Here is a 24,218-nt window from a genome sequence, read left to right as displayed (position 1 = left end):
AAAAAAGAAATAAGCAAAACTGGGTTAAAATTGTTAGACAACCTGAAGTTGCTGTTGCCGTTTCAGAAATATTGCATAGGTATGGGGTCTGGTATCGGGTCTGGTCTCTGGTCTCTGGTCCGCTCTGGCCTCGCCAAACTCCATGATCTACTCATATGTGCACACTCCTGTGTTTGAATTTCCAGCAAAATTTCAATTCAAATTGAAAGAAATAGAAATAGAATGGAATGTTTGCCGAGTTGTGCGTTCCGGCTCTTCCCAACTTGGAAAGATTTTCGCACAAGCCTATACTCCTCCCCTATAGGCACAAATGGGGGGCGAAGAAACATGCTGAAATGGAAGATTTCGATGTCGAAAGATCCATCACTAAAAGTCACAACAATCAACCTCCGTTGAAACCCTATCCCCAAAAACTTGTGGCTTGTTTGCATTGACTTTTGCATTGACTGGTTTCGGAGCTACTGCACTTGCGCAAAGGCCCAAAAAGCACTGAAACCCTATAACAGTTAACAGAAACTCGTCTTGGGTATGGTCAGTAACCAAGCCGGGCTGGGACGGATGGTGGCTGCTTAGTATGCCCGGGCCGAGCCGAGCCGAGCCGGCTCACAGCCCAACATTCAATTTCAGCTGGGGCTCTGGCTCTGGCTGTGGCTCTCTTAGTGCTGTTGTTGTTGCAGGCTTATTAATTACCTCACCGCACAATTGCGTGGCACATACAAAACACCCACCAGCAGGAGGGGGGAGGGAGGAGGAGAAATGGAGGAGGGGGCTGCCTGGTTTTGTAGAATCCACAGAAGGCGTTGGACGGCGGGTAATACGAGTAACGACTTTTTGTGGCCCGTAAATGGAGCCTCCCGACGATGTCAACAGCCCCAACCAGTTTTCAGTTTTGTTTCTTATTTCATCAATATTTTATATTTTCTTTCGTTTCCATTAGTTTTATTTACTGTTGATTTTTCGAATGCAGCAAATGAAGATTTCAAGAAAACAAGAAAATTGAGAATCAATTTTGGCAAACGTGTTTTCGTTCATTTTGCATATTTATTGCTTCGGCTGGCTACTTTCAAATGTCAAGCGAAGTTGAAGGTGGTCCACAATGATATTTGAGTTTTTTTCTTTCCCCCCCAACTATTTTATATGATTTATATTGAGTCATGGTTGAAAATGAAGCAGGGGCCTTGAGCAGCACAGAGAAAAAACAAAAGACTACAGCAGCGAACTTGTTAAAAAAAATAAATACATATTTATAAATAAGAACACTTGATAAAAATAGGCAACCGAAAGTAAAGGAGCATGGTTTTTTGAGGCTAAAAATTCCAATTCAAAAAACATTATCAAAAATCCATTAAAATATTTCGCATTTGCCATATCTTGGCTTACAATTACATACAACATTAAATTCAATGCACGATGCGCACAAGCAATTCCGCAAAAGTCATAAGCAAAATCGTGCCCGTGTGCCGGTGAAACTTAATAAAGCCTGAGAAAGTTTTCCCAAAGTGACAATCATTAAAATAAGACAGCAAATAGCTAAGCTAACTAACTAAGTGCAGCCACAACTGCAGGTTAATAATAAAAAATGCGATAATTGACCATAGATTTGTAAGACAACCGAATGCCAAACATGCAACAACTGAAGCAGCATTTCGAAGAGTGACTGACGGACGAACTAAATGAATTTTGAATTATTTTTGGTTGGGTCTTTAGAACGTCGTCTTCCAGTGCTGGTTTGGGGCGGGAGGGGGGATGCTTTCGACCATTTACTTCGGGCTTTTATTGCTTTGCTGCATCTTCTCGGGTTCTGCGCTGACCCAGTTTAATGCAAGTGGAACGCATTGACCAACAACTTCAACAGCAACAAGATCTATTGGCCATAAATAGTCAGCCAGCCAGGCAGCCAGGCAAACGCTATCCAAAGATACTCCATACTTCACTCACTGACTCACTGAGACTTGAAGACTTCCTTTCTCAATGAAGATGTCGGTGAAGAGGCACCCGACGCCGACTCCATCTCAACTTCGTTCAAGTTGTATTCTGAGTAGAAGAGAGCCCAGCCGAGACGAGCCGAGCCGAGCCGAGCCGAGCCTCGGCTGAGGCTCAGACTCAGATGGAGAGAAAAACTCGTTTCTTTTGGGATGCTGTATGCTGTTTGGAAGAACTTTCTTCTCATTGATTCTAGCGGCTTGCATATAAATAAATAAATTAAAGAGACTTTCTTTCTGCCAGTGTGAGCGTGAGTGTGTCTGTGTGAGACTGGCTTTGGTGTCATCATCTATTCAATTTTTTTTTTTTTTATTTTGTGCTGTTCCTCATCGGCTTCTAAGCTGACGCCTCACTGAGATGACCCAAATACTTCGGCGCTCTTTCACTCGGGTCAGAGTCGGGTTTGGGCTTGGGCTTGGGCTTGGGGTCTGGCGCTGGGGCTGGGGCGGAGGCTGGGTTTTCGTGCACCTTGTATCATTTTCGGAGGCTCTGGGCTCGCTGTTGGTCCAACAAGCGGCCCGATTATAAACATCATCCCATTTACAAGTATTTCCAGTCTTCTCCCGCGATTATACGCATCTTTATCGGTATCTTCATTAGTTTGACCCAATTTATTTGTTCGTTGCATTGAGTGTTCTTTTTACTTTCTATTTTCTCTCGATCATCTTCAGAATATTTATTTCTTGTGGGTTGGTTTCGGTTTGTGGTCATCTTGTTAGCTTTTTGATTTGAGGAAGTCAATTTACTTTCATTTGGGAAAACATGTTTTGGGCTTTTCGTTTATGATGCCCCTGGGCGTTTTTAATGACAGCATCCGTTGTGATATTGGGCTAAAAAGCTTTAAATCTTGACAGGGAAACGGAAATGTTTTAAAATGTTAATTTAGATGGCGATAGTAGGAGTGTAGGAAGTATTTTGGGGACAAAAGACACAATCTAGGACGAAAAGGAGACAATAAACACATCAATTAATGGTCTAGTTCTCTGGCTTTGCCACTCAGTCTTTGGTATGCCACTCCTGTAGAATTTGGTGACCCCAACATCCACAGATCACCTGGGGTCAGCTTTCTATGAATTTTCGTAATTGCTAAACAATTTTTTTTTTCCTTTTTCGGTAATTGTTTTCATGTAGCACTCCATAATTGCCAATTTATATTGCCCATAAACCCCATTTATGGGTCATACTCAAAACTATGAATCTCTCTTTGATCTGTTCGCTTCGAGAACTCAGGCTCTTTCGGGGGAAAAGAAAGCTGCGCGACCAAAATGCAAATCCAAAATCATAAAATTCTGATAAAGACAAAACATTGAAACACTTCAGAGCCCGTTTGTTTTTGTTTTTCGCCCAACAAGAACAAGAAAAGATGGTAGAATGCTGAAATGATACGTTTATTTGCTTGATATATGAGTTCGGGTTCTTTTTACAGATCTTGAACTAGGTCAAGTAATGATTAAGGGCTTTTCGCCGCGGACATGATCGGTTGAAGTTTTTTGAATATGCAAAGGAGCTTGTCTGATAAAATGATTTGATGGACAGTTTTAGTTCTTCATTAAGTTTTTAAGTTTTTTTAATGGGTTTATGCTTGGATATAAATATCGGCTCGGAGATCGATCTACTGGACTGTGTCGTGTCTATAAGAACAGTTAATAAGGGAACTCTTCTCATCAGTCGGATTCTGCGGCGCGTTTCGTTCGGTTCGGTTCGATTCAAATCCAGGCAAATCCAGGAAAATATGAATTTCAATCCGCGAACGTTTCTGTTCGCCGTGTGTCTGGGCTTGGGCTTAAACTGGAGCTCTGCTGTCTATAATTATAAAGCACCTCCTCGCGGTTATTTCTATCCCAGGCCAGAACGACTGCCACCGCTGCCAGTCAATGGGAGTTCGACTGGGACACCGGGTTCCGGCCTACCGCCCGGAGTGCAATCGGATTTCATTGATGATCTGATTGAGGGCCATAAGCAGCAAATCTTATCGAGTGTCTTGGGCGGGGCCAGTGAGACTCCGTTGGACTCGGCATCAGCCGCAGCCTCAGCCTCCTTCTCGCCCCTCGAGGGCGGCGGTGCAAAGGCGTTCCGCGTCAATCGTTGTGCCAGCTGCAGTGAGTAGAGCCAAAACCAGAGCCAGAGACAGAGCCAGAGCCTTTGAGCTGAATGTGCCGGGGAATGATGGGGAATCGATTCCAGTGGTTGGATAAGGATAGTAATTTCGAGTTTAAATCGGTTAAATGTGGCTTATCGGATACACTTCGATGCACAACATTTTCTTATTGATTAAACGCTGAAACGGTTATGAAAATTATGTGCGAGATTTTCAAGTTCAGAGATAGACTATCTGGAATTTCGAACGTCATTCCCTGGTTCAGGCAGTCGGTTCCTATCACAGATCCTTCTAGATCCCCATACTCTTCCAGCCTGCGGCGTGCCTAACGTCAATCGAATTGTGGGCGGCACCCAAGTGCGGACCAACAAGTACCCATGGATTGCACAGATCATACGCGGAACTCTCCTCTTCTGCGGCGGAACTTTGATCAATGATCGCTATGTCCTGACTGCTGCTCACTGTGTCCATGGCATGGACATGCGGGGCGTGTCCGTGCGTCTCCTTCAGTTGGATAGGAGCTCTACCCATTTGGGGGTGACGCGATCGGTGGCCTTTGCCCATGCCCATGCCGGCTACGATCCTGTCAGTCTTGTCCATGACATTGCCCTGCTGCGACTGGATCAGCCGATTCCCCTGGTGGATACGATACGGCCGGCCTGTTTGCCCACCCATTGGTTTCAGAACTTTGACTTCCAGAAGGCCGTCGTGGCGGGTTGGGGCCTGAGCCAGGAGGGTGGCTCCACCTCGAGTGTCCTGCAGGAGGTGGTCGTGCCCATCATCACCAATGCCCAGTGCCGGGCCACTTCCTACAGGTCAATGATTGTGGACACTATGCTCTGTGCTGGCTATGTCCAAACCGGAGGTCGCGATGCTTGTCAGGTTGGTTGCATCATCTCGATCATTAACTGTATTGATCTCCTCCTTTGGCTCATACTCGTATTTGCAGGGTGACAGCGGTGGTCCACTGATCGTCAGGGATCGCATCTTCCGTCTGGCCGGAGTGGTGTCCTTCGGCTATGGCTGTGCCAAGCCCGATGCTCCCGGTGTCTACACTCGCGTCTCTCGTTATTTGGACTGGATAGCAGTCAATACCAGAGATTCGTGCTATTGTATTAATTAGTTGGCTAAATTATATGACATTTTTGGATGGCGAGAATTGGAAACCATTCAACCATCTCAAAATATAGATAGATTGTTTTATTTCGTTCGCACATCGGCTTGGACAATGTCTAGTGAATGGTCCAAATATGAGCCTTACATTTCCATCACTTGCGTACTGTGAAAGAAGCGGCTGTTACCCTGCATGAACAGGCAACCGAATCGATTCGGTGGGTATTCGCTTAAATCAGCGTCCCAGCGTCCCAGAACGATGCTGGTATCGCCAATTTTACTGTCTGAGATCCGCAAATTTCGGTTTTTTTCCCCCGCTCACTCTCCATTTGAGAAAGCAGTGCACAAAGCAGTGATTTACACTGAAATAAGTTATTTCAAATATAGCAAGACAATGTTTTGCGCTAAATAAAATAAATATATTTGTTCAGCGTTTTTTTTCAATGTCAAAAGCCGAAAGGACGTTCTATTCTTTGAGTTGAGTTTCAGAGACTGATTTTAATCCGCAGTGCTCGCACTCGGCTTTTAGTGGTTCGGTGTGATCCGAATCTCACCGAAGTAAGCATTCCTAAAGATCGTAATGATTTTATGAATTTGATGGATTCATGCAGGGCTCTAGTGTATCCTGTTAGGTGGATTGGGAATATTTAGAAACTTTTGCAAGAAACGAACTGATTTTATTTGTTTCGATGCAGAATTCCTCAAACTCACATTCGATCTAATAAGTTCCGGTTACAGATCAGCCCCAACATCTATCCAATTCTCACACTCTTTGATGGAGATTTATTGGTATTGTATGTATGTATGTATTTCTGGGGGTACTGTGGGGGTACCACGCAACTCCCTCAACTTCCAGCTGGCTTCACTTTCTTAATGCCAAACAGATATAACAAAAAGTGCAGAAATGTTTGTGGAAACAGGTTATGGTTACCCTTCAGAGTGGCCTTTCACTTTTTTTCTTCCACGAATGTTTGCAAAAATCAATATAAATCGAAGTCGGAGCCGGAGTCTCAGTTGGGGTTGGAGTTGGAGTTGGAGTTCGAGCTGGAGTTGGCGTCGGAGTTTATGTTGTTGCTGTGGCAGACAGAGAAAATTGAAGCCAAGGACGTTGTCTCTTGTTATCGACTGACACATTGTTATCACTTGTCAGGGTAGCCTCCTTCTTGCCGCCGGACCAGAGTTGACAAAACTTTTATCTTTATCCCTTTGGGCCAGGCGGCAGTCGTTCCCGACAGTTGTTTAATGGATTTTCAAGTTATTTCTGGTATTTTGTTGTAGTTGCCGCTGTATGTCGCAGAAATACAGCAAAGCAAAGATATCTCGGCGGAAAGAAACTCGTTTGTGGCTAGGGGCCAAAGAAAATGCCGCATAATTGCCGCCGCCACGACTCCGCTAAAAGGGGAGGCGGCAGTGGAGCCGAGCCGATCCGAGCCGAGCAGCGGAGCAGCGGAGCCGAGGGGAGTGGCAGACGGGGGCCAGGCTAGGCCAGCCACTGAATCGACAATGTCGTCAATGCTGGCTGCTCTGGCATTTGATTTTATTTTTAACTAGACTATAATTGATGCCCGGCATTGCAAGGGTTATCGAACAAATCAAAGAGGTACAGAAACTGTGGGGCAAAACGACACTTTAAATCACAAATCAGGCGAGTCCATGGCAGATTCACGTTTGAAGGATATTTTCTAAGCACTGTTCGAGCAGTATTCAACACTTTATCGGTTGTACAGTGCAGGTTTAATGTATTACGACAGTTATTTATATTAAAGATTCCGAAAACCTAGGACCGGACCTTGTCGATTCACTTTAAAATGTTCTGCCTTGGATAGTCTATTCTATGGTCTATGCTTTTCGATTCGAACCCTATCTCGGTGCATTATATATGTATTTATGGTATTTATGTTTACGAATTATTCATAAGGTACTCCTTTCCAATAGCATTCACTCACCGAACCAAATGCTCATCTAATATGCACTAATACGATGGCAGAATCAAATTATCAATGATATTAGCGAGTCTATTTATAGCCTCGACTTAGGCGAAGCAAAAACATACTTCCATTACCTACAAGAATATAAAAAAAAAACGATTTATTAGAAAATCCTCTTTGTTTTTTTCTATTTAAAGTAGTACTTTTTACTTATAATTAAAGCGCCTTCTACAGCGTATCATTTGTGTACACCTTGGAGCGAGAGAGACCTTCTCAGGTGCCTTATGGAGACCATAGTCGCTTGCAGTTCTCTCTGGGTGTTGGCACAGTCCACGATCTGATCCACACAGTGCTCCCATTTTCGACTCGCCACTCGCAGGCTGGACGGAACCAAGGCGCCAAAGATAAACGTCACCGGCTGGAAATAACCCCGATTGGGCTCGACTGCCGATCGAATTAGCTTGATGATGGTGCCCCAGGGCCCAGCTTCCTCGACCAGCCGACACAGGGCCTTGAATGGCCGATATCTGGGCAGCTGGGCCTCGGCTGACGTGCGCTGGTTGCCCTCCTGCAGGCGAACTCTGGCCAGGATCAGGCGGGCCTTCGATGTCTCCCTACTGAGCTGGTGATTCTGGACCGCCTGGTCCTCCAGAAGATGGTAGATGTGCAGGTGTAGGCTGTCAAGAAGGCAACAGGCTTCCTCCGTACTTGATATCGTTTCCGGTCCACTCGCTTCAATTGATGGTTCCGTCGGTTCGCTCATTGCTGAGCACTGGGCGGCTGGTCTTTTTTTGTTCTCACAGAGTTTAAAATTGAATTAATCTTTTGCTTCGATACTAGGCTTAAATTTGAAACACAATTTTGACTCTCATTTCAAAGAGAACACAATCGTTAATTGCATACTTCAATAAAGGGATAAAGGATTAATTAGAACCAAAGCTAAGCCTCCACTTGATGGGGGACTCCATCTCTGGAATTCTTATAAACTGGGTACCATCATGAGGGTAAACTTAAGAGAAAATTAACTCAGAAGCTCCAGCTATGAACGGCTGGAGATATTCCCTTAAATGAAGATTAAAACCCAATTATTCAGATCTGATAGTTCATCTTTCAAGTTTGTTTCCCCCAAAAAAGATCTAGTTCACAGCATACCCATAGCCTCGATTTAAAGCAAAAGTTGCTCACCTTCAAATTTCTCAGATTTTTGTTGGTTTGTCTTTGATAAAATGATCAGATTTGTTAGCCAAAGAAGAGAGGTAGGAGGCACCGCACGCTTCGCTGGCTAATTTAACATAATTCTCACATAAATCGCCAGCGACTCGGTGTAGAGAAATTTTCACGCCTCGCTGAACGCATTTGGCTCGGATGGCGAAAAAACCAAATCCAGCTCTTTAGTGTTTTCTTCTTCCACTACTACTTCTTTTTTTATGAAATTAAATTACAGCAGCAACAACAACAACAAAAACAACAAAAAGCTAATGTCCAAAAGTGTACTAAGCGCCGAGTTTTCTCCCGTTTCCCCCGCTATCGAAGCACTTTGCTGGAAAACCGCAAAACATTTTAATAAATTGCCAGTTATTAGTTGCTGGCGGAGCAGGAAAAAGTGCAATTAAAATGCATTCGAATGGGGCGCGGCTCCCAAGGGGGACAAAGGAAGTTCGCGGCACAAGAAATTAGCATAAGCATTGACTTTTTCCAAGAGAGGGCAAAAACTGCTGCACTCGTTTCCCATAATTTGCGTCAGTGCAGATAATGAGCAAGAAAGAGCTAGAGATCACGAAAAGAATTCTCGCCTTTCGCCCCGAAGCTCCAGATACGCTTGCAGATGCATCGGTCCTACGTGAGCTATCTATCCGTATAATTTTGCTTAAACTTTGCCACCTGTACCCCCTCGAATGGAATGCCCAGAGAGAGCAAGCAGCCCGTCATGTCTAGGCCCACTCGCGCCCGCCTATCTCTATATCGTAACAGCTTCCTTTCCAGTGTTGCAAAACACATGCTCAAGCTCATTGTACCCTCTGAAAGGAGGGTACTGTACTCTCTGGAAAAAAGTTTGAGAGAGTCGGTCGGTGCGGAGGGGTAACCACCTGCGGTCAGCGAATAGCAAATGGTGTGAAACTTTGCTACGTGTTGGCCGGGAAAGAGGGTCGCGTGAGGAGTGGGAAAGGGGGATGGAGAGGGGGGTGCGCTTACATTTCGTAAACAGTTTGCAATTTGCATAAATGTTTTTAATTAAATGCATTTAAAGCATATTTTGCAAAATACTCGTTAGTTTTTTTTTCTCTTCCAAATTTGATAATGAAATCGAATGGGGCGAGGCATGGGGGAAGTGACTCTAAAGTGATTATGGCTAATAAACGGGAAGCCAAAAAGGTAAGGGAAAGATAATGGAAAAAAAATTGCTTGGCTATGATAATCATATTTTGAGTTAGCGAACTGCAAAATGGATAGATACCATAATAAAATTTCCTCTATGCTGCACGTAGCATATTTTAGAAAATCCAAGTGCCAGGCCACATGCCGCAGGAAAGCTGTTGCCTTTGTTGGACTCTGTGTTGGTCCTTCATTCGAATACTACTTATAGTTAGGAGCAGCTAACACAAGTCCTTCCCTTCCTCATTATACAACACAACATCCGCCAGATTCAATCAGCTGCCCACCCATTCGTTCCTTGACACATTCAGCAAACTAAACTTCAGGCCCAAAGACGATTAACTTGTTCCACAAACTTTCAAAGTGCAGCGCAAAAACGAGGCAAATAACCAAAAAATACAAGACAAAACTTGCCAAAACTCCACACAGAGCCACAGGTTTTTTCTTCTTTAAACACGACTGGACAAAAAGCGACTACCGAGAGCTCTACTCTTTTCTTTGCTACCTCAAATGTGTAATGTACGAGTAAAAATTTGAAAATATGAAGGAAAAAATGAAGAAAAAAAAACTTAACAATTTGTCAACTTTCTTTTTTATCAAGCAAAAAGAAGGAATCAAGCAACGTGTTGCAAAACGATGGAAAAAAAAATTCCAAACAATTTTCAAAGCCACCGCGAAAATCTTGCACCACAGACTCCCACACAAAGTCAGCCAGTCAGGTGGGTTTTAGCCGTGGAATGGTCTGGTCGGATTGGGCTGGAGGTGCCTCTGAACAGATGATTTAGCGACGGGTTTTTCTTTCTACAAGTTGCGGGCAAGGCAGGGTAAAAAAGTTGCCAAATCATGTTGCGGTTCCTTCCGCGACTCTCCCCCCAACCCCCGCACCCCGTTTGGGTGCATTTTTTGAGGGAGAGTAATCGAAAAGTATTCGATGAAACTCTTCCTTCGTGGATACCGGAGGACAGGTGACCAATAACCACAGCACCAGCACCAACAACAGCACTGGTCGGTTCAGTTCTTAAACTTGTTTCAATTTACTGTTTTTTTCCGCTGTTGCTGCAGTATTATTCGTATACCCTCATAGGCAAGGGGTATGTGGTGTTTTTAAAGAATTTAGGGCTAAGAGAACTTGGTTATCTGAACGGGAGGATGGGTATAGATTGTGGTATGCTATGAGAGGAGTTGGTTGATGATATTTCATATAGCAATGAAAATGAATGTTTAACAGTGGCAAAACTTGTATCTGAATTTAATAAAACACATATAATAATATGGTATTATATGTAAGACTTAAGAGCATTTTCTATTCGCTTTATTGTTGGCCATTCTTTCCTTTTCTGTCGCTTTTATTTTTTCGGAGTTTTCGCTACGCCTGTCCTTATTTATCTTTTTTCTTTTTTTCTTCTTCTTACTTTGGATAACTGTTGTTTTTGCCGGTGCCCGGTAATTACCAATGACGGGAGCAAGAACGAGAACAGGCCAACAAGTCGAGTCGCGTCAGTTCCATTCGCATCCCTCGGCCCCAGCCTCTGCATTCGCCTCGCGGGCGCCAGCACATCACAAATTTGAAATCAGTTCATTATATAAATTGTTACCTTTAGACGATGTGGCAGACAGTTGGGTTAGGGCCCCAAAGAGGGGTTTAAGGCGAAAGAGAGAGAGAGAGAGCTTCATGCAAGTTGTTTTTTCTGTCATGCCGTAAAGTACCATTTCTGTTCTTCAGCGGTTTCCTCCTTTTTTGTTGAAATTAGCCCACAATTTGTGTAAGCTAATGTCAAACGGGGATGGGGTTTGTTTGGGGGGGGGGATGGCAATCGCTTGGCGCATAAAAGTTACCCACAGTAACAGTAACGCACTCGACTTCAATTATACAGGGAGCACTTACTGCTCACTCCTTCCCTGTCTCTGGTCAGCATCCCCATCCTCGCACTCGCTCTCCCCGAAAGCTCAAAGTGTGTCAGCGCCATCCAGGAGAGGGTCTCATCGCGAGGCATTCTTTGACTGGCATTCATCTAACCATTCCCCCATCTAACCCCCTTCATTTGTCCATTTTGTTGCCTTCTATGCTCAGCGTCAACGTCAACGGCTGCCAGTCAGTCGCCACTGTCCATCCAGAATTCGGTGCTCCAGCTCCTCCCCCATGCCTATGCCCAGATAGCTTGCCTTTGGCTTGCCAGGAACTCCCCTCAAACTGTTTGTGCGCTGCTCCAAGTGTTGACTGACAGGTGCCGCCGGAGAATTTTTGGCGCTACAAAGTGCATAAATAACAAATTTTTCCAGCTCTGTTGACAGTGGAACGTGGCAGATAGAGGAAAAACAGAAAGCAACAAAAAACCGAATCTCGACAGAGAAAAGCCAAGTAAAAGCCATTAGTTAGATGAGAGCAGACCAGCGGAAAACTGTGTGCTTTAATTTCTTATGCATTTTCATTTGGACCTTTTAAAGAGTTTTTAAAGTTACACGTTACTGTAGTATCCGGAATCAAGAAGAACGACACATTAAGAAACAATATTAGTAGAATTTTGACAATTTTAACAACAATTTCATGAAAGAAAGGAAAAAACTAATAGATCTTCGAGGGAAATAGATAAGAAGGAATAAAGTTGAATATATTTTTTATGAGTGAAAATTTGTTTCATTTAGAAGAATTTAGTTAATGACACTCAAAAAAGCATTTTTTAGTTCTGATCTGGGGGTCTGACCAGTGGCGGAGCTCCGTGTGGGAAAGACGTTCTCAAGAGTTTCAGTAAAGATAATCGTTGTCAAACGGAAAGTGTTAATAAGTCTTTTGATAAGAAAATATTGTAAGTCAGAGAAGAGATTCCCAGAAAATGCATTTAGAATTTGCCTTTTCCGTTCCTTTTTGAACGCATGTCCGAATATTGTATAGTTTTTGAACTTTTCTGCCATTCAGCGCCACTATCACCACTAATAAAAACAAAAACGAGGGTTAACTTTAGTTTTAAACACGATACTTGGTCAGTATGGCTCCCCTCCGCCAAAGGGCGCAAACATTGAACGACAAAGAGTGTGTGCGAGAGAGACAGAACGTGTAGGGCGCTGTGTAGCCACTGATTTGTAGCCATTGATTTGTTCCTTTTGGTTATAACAATGATCAGATTCGTCAATCTGGTGGATATGGTCATTCTGTGTGATTTTCTAAATACACTTGTAGAAGTGAAAAACCAAAAGAGTGTGAATACCAAATCTTGTTTCTCTAGCTTTTACAGTCTCTAAGATCGGACAGACACACATGGTTCAATCGAATCGGCTGTTCATGCTGATCAAAATTATATATATATTTTATTGGGTCGGGTTCGTTTGATAATCGTTACCCGGGGGCCTTTGGGATCGCTGGAATGGGGATTTCTACATGAATTCTACATCAACAAACTACATTATCTACATGCGACATGTTGGTTCATTACTTGACTAAGCCTAAATTGTGTTATTTTTCTTCTTGCAGCGACATCAAAGCTTTATTGGAGACTGAAACCTTAGCCAATGCACAAGCGATCTGCCACATGAACAAACAAAATGGCTTCAACAACAACAACAGCGGCACAAAGCACACGCGCCAAGACAGCAACCAGTGATGATGACTACGTGACGGTTGTGGAAGTCGATGATCCCACATCGTCCACCAAAGACTCGAGCCACTTGAAGACGCTAGTCAAGCGGCAAAGCTCCGTGGACCCCCACTCCTCCTCCTCATTCATAACAGTTTTGACCATTAACGAGATGGAGCTGCTCCAGCAGCGGCGGCAGCAGGAGGAGCAGCAGAACCACCCCCAGAAGATTGTGGTAGAGGGGGAAGACGTCACTGTCTATCGTCTGCCGGGGGAGCGCTTGGGCTTCGGCCTAAAGTTCCAGGGAGGCACAAGGAACACCGAACTGGTTCAGAAACTCTACATACAATCCTGCGCTGCTGAGAGTCCCGCCTCCAAGGTGGCCACCAGCTGGGGCCACCTGCGCGAGGGCGATGAGATCGTCAGCATCGATGGGCGAGATGTCTGCCAGATGACGCGCATCGACTGTGTGCGCTGCCTCAAGGATAGTGTGGCTATTAAGCTGATCGTAAGGAACGGTCACGGCCAGAAGCCGCCCAGTGAGGAGGACCAGCAGCAGCTGGAACAGCTCTCCATCACACTGAATGCCCAGCCCCCGCCACCGCCCCCGGTGCCGCCCAGGAAGCTCGTGAAGCGCCAGAACTCGCGAGAGCCGCCCGCCCAACCCAATCAGGTCCAGTTGGTGATAGAGAAGCCCCTAACGCCACCGCCAGATGCCGAGTACTACATAAACCTCTTTGCCGAGTCCATGAAGGCGGGCTCCGAGTCGGACGACACGGCAAGCACTATATCCACAGTCATTGACAAGTTCTCGATGGGGTCCAACTACTCCTCGGACACGGATGTCGCCAGCAGTCTCAATGGCCATGACCTGGCCAAGGTGCTGAAGCCGTTTACCCTCTTGGAGGAGGAGTTCCACCTGGAGCAGTCTCTGGGACACCCGAAGCTGCTCATACCCGGCAATAACTACGAAAATGTGGAGTTCAAGACGGAGAAGGTGAACGTGTATGAGAATGTGGAGCTCAAGAGTCCGGAGGGGACGCCCACGCCGAAGCCGAGGGTCCAATTGGCCACAGTGGAGCCAAAGAAGAGATCCATTATTCCCATGCCCCGCAAGATGCCAGCGCCCAGTAAACTGCCCATTGAAGTGGCTCCGCCTAGGGTGCCCGTGGCCTCCGCAGAGTCTCCTACGACCCCCACAAATGAGAGGAGAGATCTGCCCCAGTTAAACTCCCCCAAGACGCCCAGCAACGAGGTTAAGGAAATGCACCCGAGCTCCACCAAAATACCGAAGGCCAAGTTCTCGCGGGCTAAAACCGAGGGAGAGATCAAGCTGCAGATGTCACCTCTCAAGCAACAGTCGCCGCAGCTCAAGTCTCGCATTCCCGTAGTCACCCCACCAACACAAAAGTCACCCCACCTGTCAAAGCAAACCTCATCTCCCTCCAGTGGCACGCCAACAACGAGCTCCAGCATCCCCCGACTGCTACAGAAGCAGAAATCCGAGACAGATCTCAAGCTGAACCTGTACCGCAGCAAGTCAAAGGAGTCCAGCCCCGTTCTGACCCAAGGGCGACCGCCTCTCCAGAGAGCCTACTCCGCAGAGGCTCCCACCAGGACACCCGAGCGGACATTCATTCCCGTACTGCTCAATGGCAGCGCCAAGAGCAGCTCCAACTCGAACACGAACTCCTTGGAGAGCATTAGCTCCAACTGCAGTAGCGGCAGCAATGGACGCTCGCCCAAGGGACCCAAGCCCAAGCCCCCAGAGCGGGTGCAGTCTCTCCAGAAGACACAGATACCAAAGCTGCAGATGCTGCCCACGACCCCGCCACAGCAGCAGCCAACGCTGAGCATGCAGACGTTCAAGCAAGGCGGCACACCGCCAGCCACGCCCCGGACAACACCCGTGGGCACACCGTCCCCCACCAGCAACAGCAACTGCGAGATACGCTTCAAGATCCAGACCTACGAGAGTAAGACTCAAGATGAGGACAAGCTGCCGAGTCTCTTTGATCTGGTGCACAAACAGGACAAACTGGAGACCTCCCCCGAGCCCCAACGTGATATTACGGCTCTCCTGGCGGCCGCCGCGGCCGAGGCAGCTGATCTCTCCCGCGAATCCCCCCCGCCCCTGGTCGTTGGCAAGTGTATGAAGATTGCCGACGACAATCAGACCACCACTTGCTACTCCAGCTCCAGCGGCGAAGATGAGGATGAGGACGATGTTGATGCCGCCGAGAGGGAGTACATCTGCGAGGACGGCGAAAAGCTGGGGCCCCCCGAACTGATCAACGGTCCAGGACCCTCGGAGGCCTACTTCAATATGTTCTGGCACTCGAATATGCTGCCCACCATTGGCGAGGTCGAGGAGGAGTTCTCATCCCTGGAACCGCAGTCGCTGACGAATGGGTAAGCAAATCTAAGCTGACTACCAATCACGGTCAGGAACCATAGTTATATTATTTATAGAACGCCTAATTAATTTGGGCACACTTAGGGTATTGGTGTACCGATGTAGAACAGGTCCATAGGTTACCGGACGAGCCGGTGGAGAGGGGATTTTTGTTACCATATCATCAACAAATGATTGTTACAAAAAACGATACACATACTTATTGGCAGTATGTGCAGATTGTGCATAACACGGCAGGGGGGAAGGGTTAAAGAGGGTGAAACAACCACAAAAATAAAAAAGAAACAGAACAGAAAAAACCAAAAAAAAACAATAGCTGATAAGACAAAATGCCGGTGTGTTTACTAACACACTGATAAAGGCCCCGGCACTGGAGCCAGCCGCTAGCCGATAAGGTGCTTCGGAATGGCAAAGAGTTATAGAGAAATGTCAGTGTTATTTTGGAAACGTTAGGCACAGGTTCGATCGACGACAGAACCTGTCTCAACTGACATTCAATTTCCGATTTGCGTTCGTTGTTGCTCAGCCAGCCAGGTGCGGAGAGGGGCCACAGGCAGAAACAGAGCCAATTAGCATATCAGAGAGTACCGATAAGCAGAGCCCATAATTATGATTACTCAAATTACTCGATTTGTTGACTGATTGAAGTTCTTTCTCTGTCTCTTTTCTCTGCCTCCCCACAGAACCATTGTCAAGCCGGAGGAGCTGAAAAAATTGCAAGCACCGACGTCCAATATGGAGGCTAACGATGGCGGACTGACCCAGATGAATGTGAATGTCGATAAGATTACTGACCATGACGCACATGATAAGACAGCCCTGGCAGCGAGCCAGAGCCCTGTCGAGGAGAGTCTCACTTCGTCCAGTGCAACCACAACGAATCACAAGGAAACGAGCAGCAAGACCAGCCAGGAGGAGAGCAGCAGCAGCTCGGTCCAGGAGAGTAGCTCCGTTCAGGAGAGCAGCACTGTGAAGACCCAAAGGACCACAACGACCCGGGTGACTACCACAAAGACGAGCAGCAGCAGTAGCTCCTCCAGTGTCTCCAACTTCAGTCCAGACATTGCATTCAAGCTGCAGTCCTATGAGGAGAGAGAGGATGGCACGGCCCCAGCCGCACTCCTGGGAACATTGACCACAACCATTCACGAGGAACGGAGAGTCCTGAGCGAGGAGCAAACCCTCAGCGAACTGCGAACAAAGGATGCCTTGACCGGGGAGGAGCAGCTGGTGACCAGCGCCGGATCCAAGTCAAGCAGTGCCCGCTTCAAGAAGATCAGCAGCAACGACAACCTGCTCGAGCTCGGAGACGGAGTCGGAGACGAGCAGCTGCAGCTGCAGCCGTTGACTGCCACCGTCTCGGCGGAGACGCGTCTGAGGGAGCGCCTGGAAGACCCACAGGATAAACAGAGTATCGAGAGGGGTACCCTGACCTTATCCGAATGTGGCAAGCAGCTACAGCTGTCCGAGAATGGAGGCATGTCCACCTACACCGAATGCGAGCAGATCGAACAGGAATCCTACCTGGAGGGCCAGCAGACCCTCAACGGGAGCGGTGACCCAGTCGTCACCCCCTCGGAGGATAAGGCCACTTTGGAGCGGGAGCTGAGTGAGACTCTGACGGTGACCAAGGATGGTGAGAAGCAGGTGACCAAGAAGCTGGAGCAGAGCAAGGAAGCGGCCGCCAAGAAGGGGGCCAAGCTCCTCAAGAAAACGGACGAGGAGCGACGTCTCGAAGAGGAGGCCCAGAAGCTAATCGAGAGCTATCAGAAGGTCAGGAAGGAGGCGGAGAAGCTGTACAATCTGGAGCAGGTTGATGACCAGGAGGGCTTTGACCTGAGTGCCTTTGAACAGGTCGAGAATCAGGAAGACGCAGGTGTTGAAATTTCAGAAGATAAGTCAGCTGAAGAAGAAGAGGAACCAGTCCTGGAAGACGGAGATGAAGATATCCATGTGAACGAAGAGCAGGACAAGCCTGTAAAAGAAGAAGTGAACGTCAAGATGGAATCCTTCAGCGAGAAAGAGTCAAAACTGAAAGCTATGGAGGCAGGAATCCAGGCCATGGACGAAGAAATTCAACTGATCAAGAAGGACTTGAACAAAGAAGAAGGTCTCATTGCACCTGCCCTCGAAGATGACCTTGGCTATCTCCTACACAAACACATCATCGAAACACCGAAAACACAGGACAGGACCAATCTTACTCCCACTCCCACACCACTGCCCAAGCCCAAGCCGAAGCCTCCCGTGCCCACAAACAAGCCGAAACTGTCCCCAACTCTGATTAAGCCCAAGACAGCGCCACCACCAGTTCCCAGCAAGCGCAGTGAGCTGCCAGGAACAGCAACAGTAACGGGAGCTGCCACTGGGAGTGGATCTGGACCTGGATCTGGACAAAAAGCAAAGCCCACGCCCAGCCAGCGACGCAGCAGTTCAGATGTGACGCCCCCAAAGCCATTAGAGCGCATCATTTTGGGTGTGGAGCAGCAGTCGCTGCCGCAGCGACAGCAGAAGCAGGTGGAGAGTCAACCAATTATCACCTTGGCCAGCGTCGATTTACCGAATGTGGTGCCCGCTGTTCAAGCCCAAACCTCCACCATTGACCCAAGTCCCGAGCTGCTGCTGGATGACCTGCATTTCGAGAGCCATCAACTGCCCGACGAGGGGCGACTGCAGCAGGGAGAAGGCGAACAGCCAAAGGAGTCAAATGGCCTGCTCAGCGGGCCCTCGTCGACATCCTCATCAGCTTCGTCGGTGGCCACTGCCACCCCGATAACAACACCAATTTTGGTATCTGCCACGTCATCGATGGATTCGGTCCAGAGTGTCATCGAGGTCATCAATGGCAGGGGCAATGGCAGCCCTGCCATTGACAGTCGCACCGACAACAGCCATCGAACTAACGATGACGATGAGGATGAGGATGAGGATGAAGATGACGATGATGAAGGAGTGCCTGGACTAGCGGAAATAAGCCCCGCTGAGGATGTGTCAACGTTGTCGCTCAATAGAGAACACGAATCAGGTGAGTGATGAAGAGAGACAGACTTTATGTTTGATCTATTATTGCACTTTATCTGGAACCGAGTTCTAATTGACTAGGAATTTCCGTCTATATACAAATAATGGATAACTTTATCAAGCTTGTTTCTTTTAAAAATTCTTTATAAATATAGTACATGCTCATAGAAGACATGGCACTTATCCATAGATAGATATTTTTTCTTAAATGTTAAATTAATACTGGCTCCACCACAACATTTCACAGATTTTTGTTGTAGAAATCCTACATAAATCCATTTCAAAGAGGGAATCTATGATTAAATTTGTTGCTAATGTAATAATATAAGTCAATATTAGTTTTCGCTTTAGTCCCTTCACTCAGAGACTTTTCTCTTTTCGTTAAAGTTGGGTTTTGCAACACTTTGTGCCGCACAATTTGCTTTGCACTTGCCCAAACGCAAACTTGCATCTCATGAGATTTACGACTGCCAGCCCTCAGATCCCCATCACCATTTCCCTTGGGCAGCCACAAGCCGCTCCACTGGTCCACTGCTGCACCACCCTGCTGTGGTCAGATACCCTCGCTTACTTAGTTGATTTTTTGACAGCCTCTCGTCTATCCTCCGCCCCCTTGGCCCGCTGTAAACCGACGACGCACGCAATTATCAGCCACCAAATGAGTTTTACAGCCTCACCATCTCACCCGGCAACTCTGGCAACTCTGGCAGCTCTGGACCAACTTGTCACATTGGCCAACTTGTCACATTGACCGCAATTTTAGCTTCCTCTAGGCCCTCGGTCCACTCTGTCTCTCTGTCGGCCATTGCGTATGCAAAACGGCCACTAATGGACTTTATGGCAGAGTTTTGTTTGGTTGGTTTTGGCTTTTTATTTTATTTTTTTTTTTGTTTTTACTTAGGGCTTTAATGGGACCGACACCGATCCGACCCTACAATGAGTGTGTGTGTGGGAATTGTATGGTGTTTGTTGCGTGGTATTGTTTTTATGGCTCGGATTATGCTACGCAAATTAAGTTTATCTTTCAATTTGTTTAATAATGGGTTTGCTGTAGTAGATCCGATTAGGGGAACAATACTGAAAGAGAGATCAGATCAGTTTGATGATCGTTTTTGGTTCTACAAAGGTATCAGATTACATAATCAGTCTACAAACAATCCGTATTTTCATTTCCCTGTCGATCTATCCATTTGTCAACTAAAATTCAAGATCTTCTATAGGCTCTGATTCTCGGAACTTTATCCTAAACCATGTTCCTACGTTAGTAACAGATTACAGATAAACGCAAATTTAGGAAATATATTTTCAGTTGTAATTTGTTTTTCGTACGTATGTGTAGTCGTAATTAGAATTCCATAAACCGTGCAAAGAGAGGAAGGAAAATCTAAACAAAAAGAGATTTGCAGCATTCGGAAATAATGGGAAAATTAAACGAATTTCTTTTCATTTAATTCTCAATTGCTGGCCACGGAAACCCTCAAACCAATTGAAAATCTGAAAGTCAATAACACCAACAATAAGAATATATTTTATTACATCTATGGCCGGTCCGGCCCGGCCCGGTCCGACCCGGCCCGACCCGCACTGGCATAATTGTTTGGCTTAAATATTTCATGCGGATTGGATTTGTGCGCTACCTGTGCGCAATGAAAATTTGCATTTCGTTTCCCCCTTCCATTGGCTGAACACAGCGCACATAAAATAATGGAGAAAATGTTTTAATTAAACAAAAAACTGGCAAATATTGGCACCAATACCAATAGCAATCCCAGCTTCCCCAAACCATGGGACTGGGGTCCAGGGTCCAGGGTCCGTGGTCCTGGCACGCACCAAAATATTTACATACCAAAATGCGTTTGGTGGGTGGCAATGGGATTCGATGCGGTGCTCTGTGGGCTCCAAATCCTCTGTTCTGGGTGTGAAATAATAATGAAATTTTGCTGGACAAGCCACATCACATTTGCATACGGCACAGAACAGTGGGGAAGTTTTTGGGACAGCGTCCTACAAATTGTGCTCGATAGTTTTTATGGCATTAAAGGGATAAAGATTAAAGATGGTAAAAATTGAATATTTATAAGAAGATATCGTAGCTATTGTCCGATATCTGCAAAGAGTGTATAACTCCGCTGGCTTGAGCCCCATATAAATGTATCCAAAAATTCACTACTGTTCCCATTGTATCCCAGTTGGGGGCTTGTTTCCAAAGACCATTCCGCGTACAACTACATTGCTTTTAGTGCTGTTTTCACTTGCCGCCTGATGAAACTTAACAAATAAGCTATTTTTCCCCATCGAAATTTTCGGGGAATATTCGGATTTCTACCCACACATGCGAGTCCATAAAAAATCTACATATATGTGCATTTTATTTTCCTTCTGTTGATAGTCAGTCCTCTTGGCTCTGTCATTATTTTATGTAGCCGCGCAAAATTTTCAATTAAAGCTGCACACAAATATGCAAGGTTTTTATTTGTTTGTATTTTTTATATGTGAACGCGTATATTATTTGTGTACCTTAAATGATTTTTCTGGAATTCCGTTGATCGTCATAAAAGTAAATTATTTTTTTCACGCCACACTGAGTTTCATAATTACGAGCCAGGCCGTCCGTTTAAGGAGTGGTTTTCCATTAATATAACACCCAGACGGGTGCATTGATAAGGCCGGGCTGGAACGATGGTTCGCTGATTCGCTGGATCGATGGGCTTTGCCATATCTGGCAGCAGTTTTTGTACGTTTATGATGAACATATGGCGATTGGAATGCCAAATGCCAAACGCCAAAAGCCAGGCCACAAGCTTATCACAGATTGTAAATAATTGACTTGCCACGAAATATACAACTAATCCTGAGAGCTCCCCAATATACTGTTCAGCCTTCCATGGAACTGATGTCAGGGCGGCAATCACCCACACAGTTTTCAATGGTCTGCACTCAACACTCTGGAATTGGATTGGCTTTTTGTCAGAGCCCGCCCGTCCGACTCACTGACATGCACCTCAGCTGCAGCTCTCTCTCTCTCTCTCTCTCTGCTCGCACTCTCTGGCATAATTGCTTTTGGGGGGTCCCTTCCCCATCGCCATCCCCATGGCAGCCCAACTTGGGCTCTCAACTGTTTTCGGCTAATGAAAATTCATGCAAATGGCAAACTGTAGTGGTGACACTCTCTGCCTCTGACTCTGACTGGGACTGCGACTGTGACTGCGACTGCGACTGCGGCTCTGTGTGTCTGTGTTAGTTACTCGAACTTTTGGTTATTGTTTAAACTTTAAAGGGAACATTTAATTTCGTATGACGTTTGTAATTGCCTGTGACATACGTAAATCGTGCGTTATTGTATCATTCTTGTACTGTATATCATTATTATCCATTCTTACTGGATTGTATAAAAAAGTTTTGGGTCCTCGTCGTGGCTCGATGTTTTACTCATGTCGGCGCGAAAGGCATGCTCCGAGGAAGGCGAGTGAGCCGGGGGTGGGCACTTGTCACTGTATCTTTATTATGTTTTGAGATAAGTTTTAAGTTTTTGCTGCTGATTCAAAGGACTAAGAGGCAGAAGAGGGTAACTTCTTGAATAGTTCATAGATATTTGATGCTTTTGGTGAGTATCTTAGTTCCTTTAACAATATCTAAGAGTGTTTAAATCTTCGCATATCTTAAAGTCCTCATTCCTGCGCTGTCTCTCTGTTCCGCCTGACTTTGAGTAGGGCAATTTCCAATCGACAGCCTTGTCTGTTTATTTGATTACAAGCGTTTTTCGACATTTACAGGTCGAAAACCCAGGAAAGCGGACCCAGATCCCCTCCCAGACCTCCCCCCAGCTTACCCTATTCGACGTATGGTTCCATTTCGGGTGTGTGTGTGTGTGTGTGTGCCTGTGTGTGTCACGAGTGTTGTGTTGCGCAAAATTTATCGCTTTTGTGAATTTGAAATTAATTTGAAATTAATTTTCAATTTCGATTTTCTGTTACTGGTGCTGTTTGGTTTGGTTCGATTTGTTGTTTCTCTTTCTGTTTCTGTTTTTGTGTTTCGCAGTTTTCCCCATGTAATTACATGCTGTTCTGGTTGTTGTTGCTGTTGTCATTGGCGCCTCGGGGTCTTTTGATTAGATTTTGTAACTAATTTTGTTGTTGTGCGGTCTGCGGCTTTCCCAATTGTTTTGTTGCCGCTCGAACATTGGAAAGAGCGGAGTAGACTGTCGTAAAACGAATTCGAATCAAATAGAAACTTCTGTTTTCAGTGGCTGTTCCCTCATTCGATTTGTTTACGCTCTTGAACGCAATTTACGAGTATCTTTACCCATTTTGCAGGCCCCACCATTGAGGTCCTGTCTTTGCTTTACTCTGCTTTAAAAGTGCAACTCAATGTTGACCCAATACTCGATGCACTCACTCGCCCGCTCACTCTCAGAAATGAAATGTGAAAAAGTAAGTGCCATAAAGAAATATGTATATCCAGACTCTGTATGGACCCAGGCCTGTGGCTCATATATCGAGAGTAGAGGGAATTTCTGTCCCAGCCTCCACTCAATCAATCCATTCGTACATCATCCATTCATGCAGTCAGTCACTCATCTGCTTGGACTTTTGAGACCTTTAAGACCTGGCAGCCCAGCCGCCCAGCCTGGCCACTATTATTGTGCCTCTGATAGGACCTTTAACCCCCAATCAACTATCAATTTAACCACCATTTAATGGCAATCGCATTAATTTGATATTTGGCGGTGTTTTGTGGTTGCAGCTTTTCCATTTTGTGGTTTTCCTAAAATTAACAAATGGCAATTTGTGTCAAGGGTCATTTGAATACAAATGACACTTACGGTAAAGGATAACTCTCCTTGATTGTGCTGTATGGAGTGAAGAATGGCTGTCAGAGGGTGTTTGGACCCCAAAGCTATCTGCTCCAGCTGTGGATCTCCATTCCCAACCATTATCATTTAGCACAGCTAAAGCCATTAACTATCGCACAAGTGGGGTAAACACTTTTGAAAGCCCCAACACCGAGTGGCTTTAGCCCCATTCTCAGGTACCAAATCTAATCAGTTTCCGTGTGGAGAGTCAGAGTGAAAGAAGGGTGTAGCCCCAGTCCCAGTCCCAGTCGCAGCTCCAGCTCCAGCTCCACAGAGAAGGTGTCAACTCGTCTTCTCCTGGCTCCGCTCCTACTGATGTCTCCTGCTGCACTTTCAAATCCAATTAAGAGTGTGAACTTGCCCTGACTCAGACTCAGACTGAGCCAGAGACTCGGGCCTTGGAAATTAACAGTCAGATAGCAAAGAGGCACAAACAAAGTGACATTGTCACATTAAATGCGAAATGTGCAACAGTAGCCGAGACAGAGGAGGAGATAAAGCGGAGAAAGAAGTCGTCGGAGGTGGAGTCGAAGTCGGAGTCGGAGTTGGTGCTGCTGGCGCTGGAGTCGGGGCAGAAATAGAACTCACAGGAGCCAAGCCCAGCTGCACTTTTGTGTCAGAAAACCCAGCGAACCCCAGCCGAACCTCTTGGCTATGCCTCATTACAGCTCCTGCCTGCCCGACTGTACGCCTGCCAGGGCTGCCAGGCTGCTATCCAGCCTGGCTGCCTGCAATTATCACATTTCCAAATGGTCACGGACCACGAAATCTTGAGTTCAGATATGAGGCGACCCCACCATCGCCTGTACGACTTCATAAGGCAAACAGAAAAGCCTCCAATGGACTCCCCCTCTCTATGGACGCC

General features: G+C 46.1%; 3 protein-coding genes across 6 annotated transcripts in view; 2 read left to right on the top strand and 1 right to left on the bottom strand.

Annotated features, from left to right (window-relative positions):
- The window catches only part of bbg (big bang), a 119,353-nt gene that overhangs the window by 7,572 nt on the left and 87,563 nt on the right, over positions 1 to 24,218 (top strand). For 3 of the 4 annotated variants that reach the window (XM_015187546.2, XM_015187547.2, XM_033385086.1), the window contains 2 exons: positions 12,962 to 15,476; positions 16,164 to 18,505. In XM_015187546.2, coding sequence (XP_015043032.2) covers positions 13,033 to 15,476; positions 16,164 to 18,505 — 4,786 coding nt within the window. In that variant the 5' untranslated portion in view covers positions 12,962 to 13,032. Of the gene's footprint in view, positions 1 to 12,961; positions 15,477 to 15,907; positions 16,015 to 16,163; positions 18,506 to 24,218 lie in introns of those variants that run through there. The other variant, XM_015187549.2, reaches the window with a different exon arrangement.
- Positions 3,418 to 5,204, top strand: LOC4813499 (trypsin-1). Its single transcript, XM_001353658.3, has 3 exons — positions 3,418 to 4,082; positions 4,395 to 4,963; positions 5,031 to 5,204. The coding sequence occupies exons 1-3, from the start codon at positions 3,554 to 3,556 to the stop codon at positions 5,202 to 5,204; spliced, it is 1,272 nt and encodes a 423-aa protein (XP_001353694.3). The 5' UTR covers positions 3,418 to 3,553.
- On the bottom strand, positions 7,129 to 8,011 carry LOC4813417 (uncharacterized). The gene is made up of 2 exons (XM_001353657.3): positions 7,326 to 8,011; positions 7,129 to 7,256 (listed from the first exon to the last, which is right to left on the bottom strand). The coding sequence occupies exon 1, from the start codon at positions 7,883 to 7,885 to the stop codon at positions 7,361 to 7,363; it is 525 nt and encodes a 174-aa protein (XP_001353693.1). The 5' UTR covers positions 7,886 to 8,011; the 3' UTR covers positions 7,129 to 7,256; positions 7,326 to 7,360.

The sequence above is a fragment of the Drosophila pseudoobscura genome, chromosome X (genome assembly GCF_009870125.1).
Source record: "Drosophila pseudoobscura strain MV-25-SWS-2005 chromosome X, UCI_Dpse_MV25, whole genome shotgun sequence".
Lineage (NCBI taxonomy): Eukaryota > Metazoa > Arthropoda > Insecta > Diptera > Drosophilidae > Drosophila > Drosophila pseudoobscura.
The sequence above is the reverse complement of the archived record's forward strand: the minus strand, read 5'-3'. Positions and strand labels throughout refer to the sequence as shown.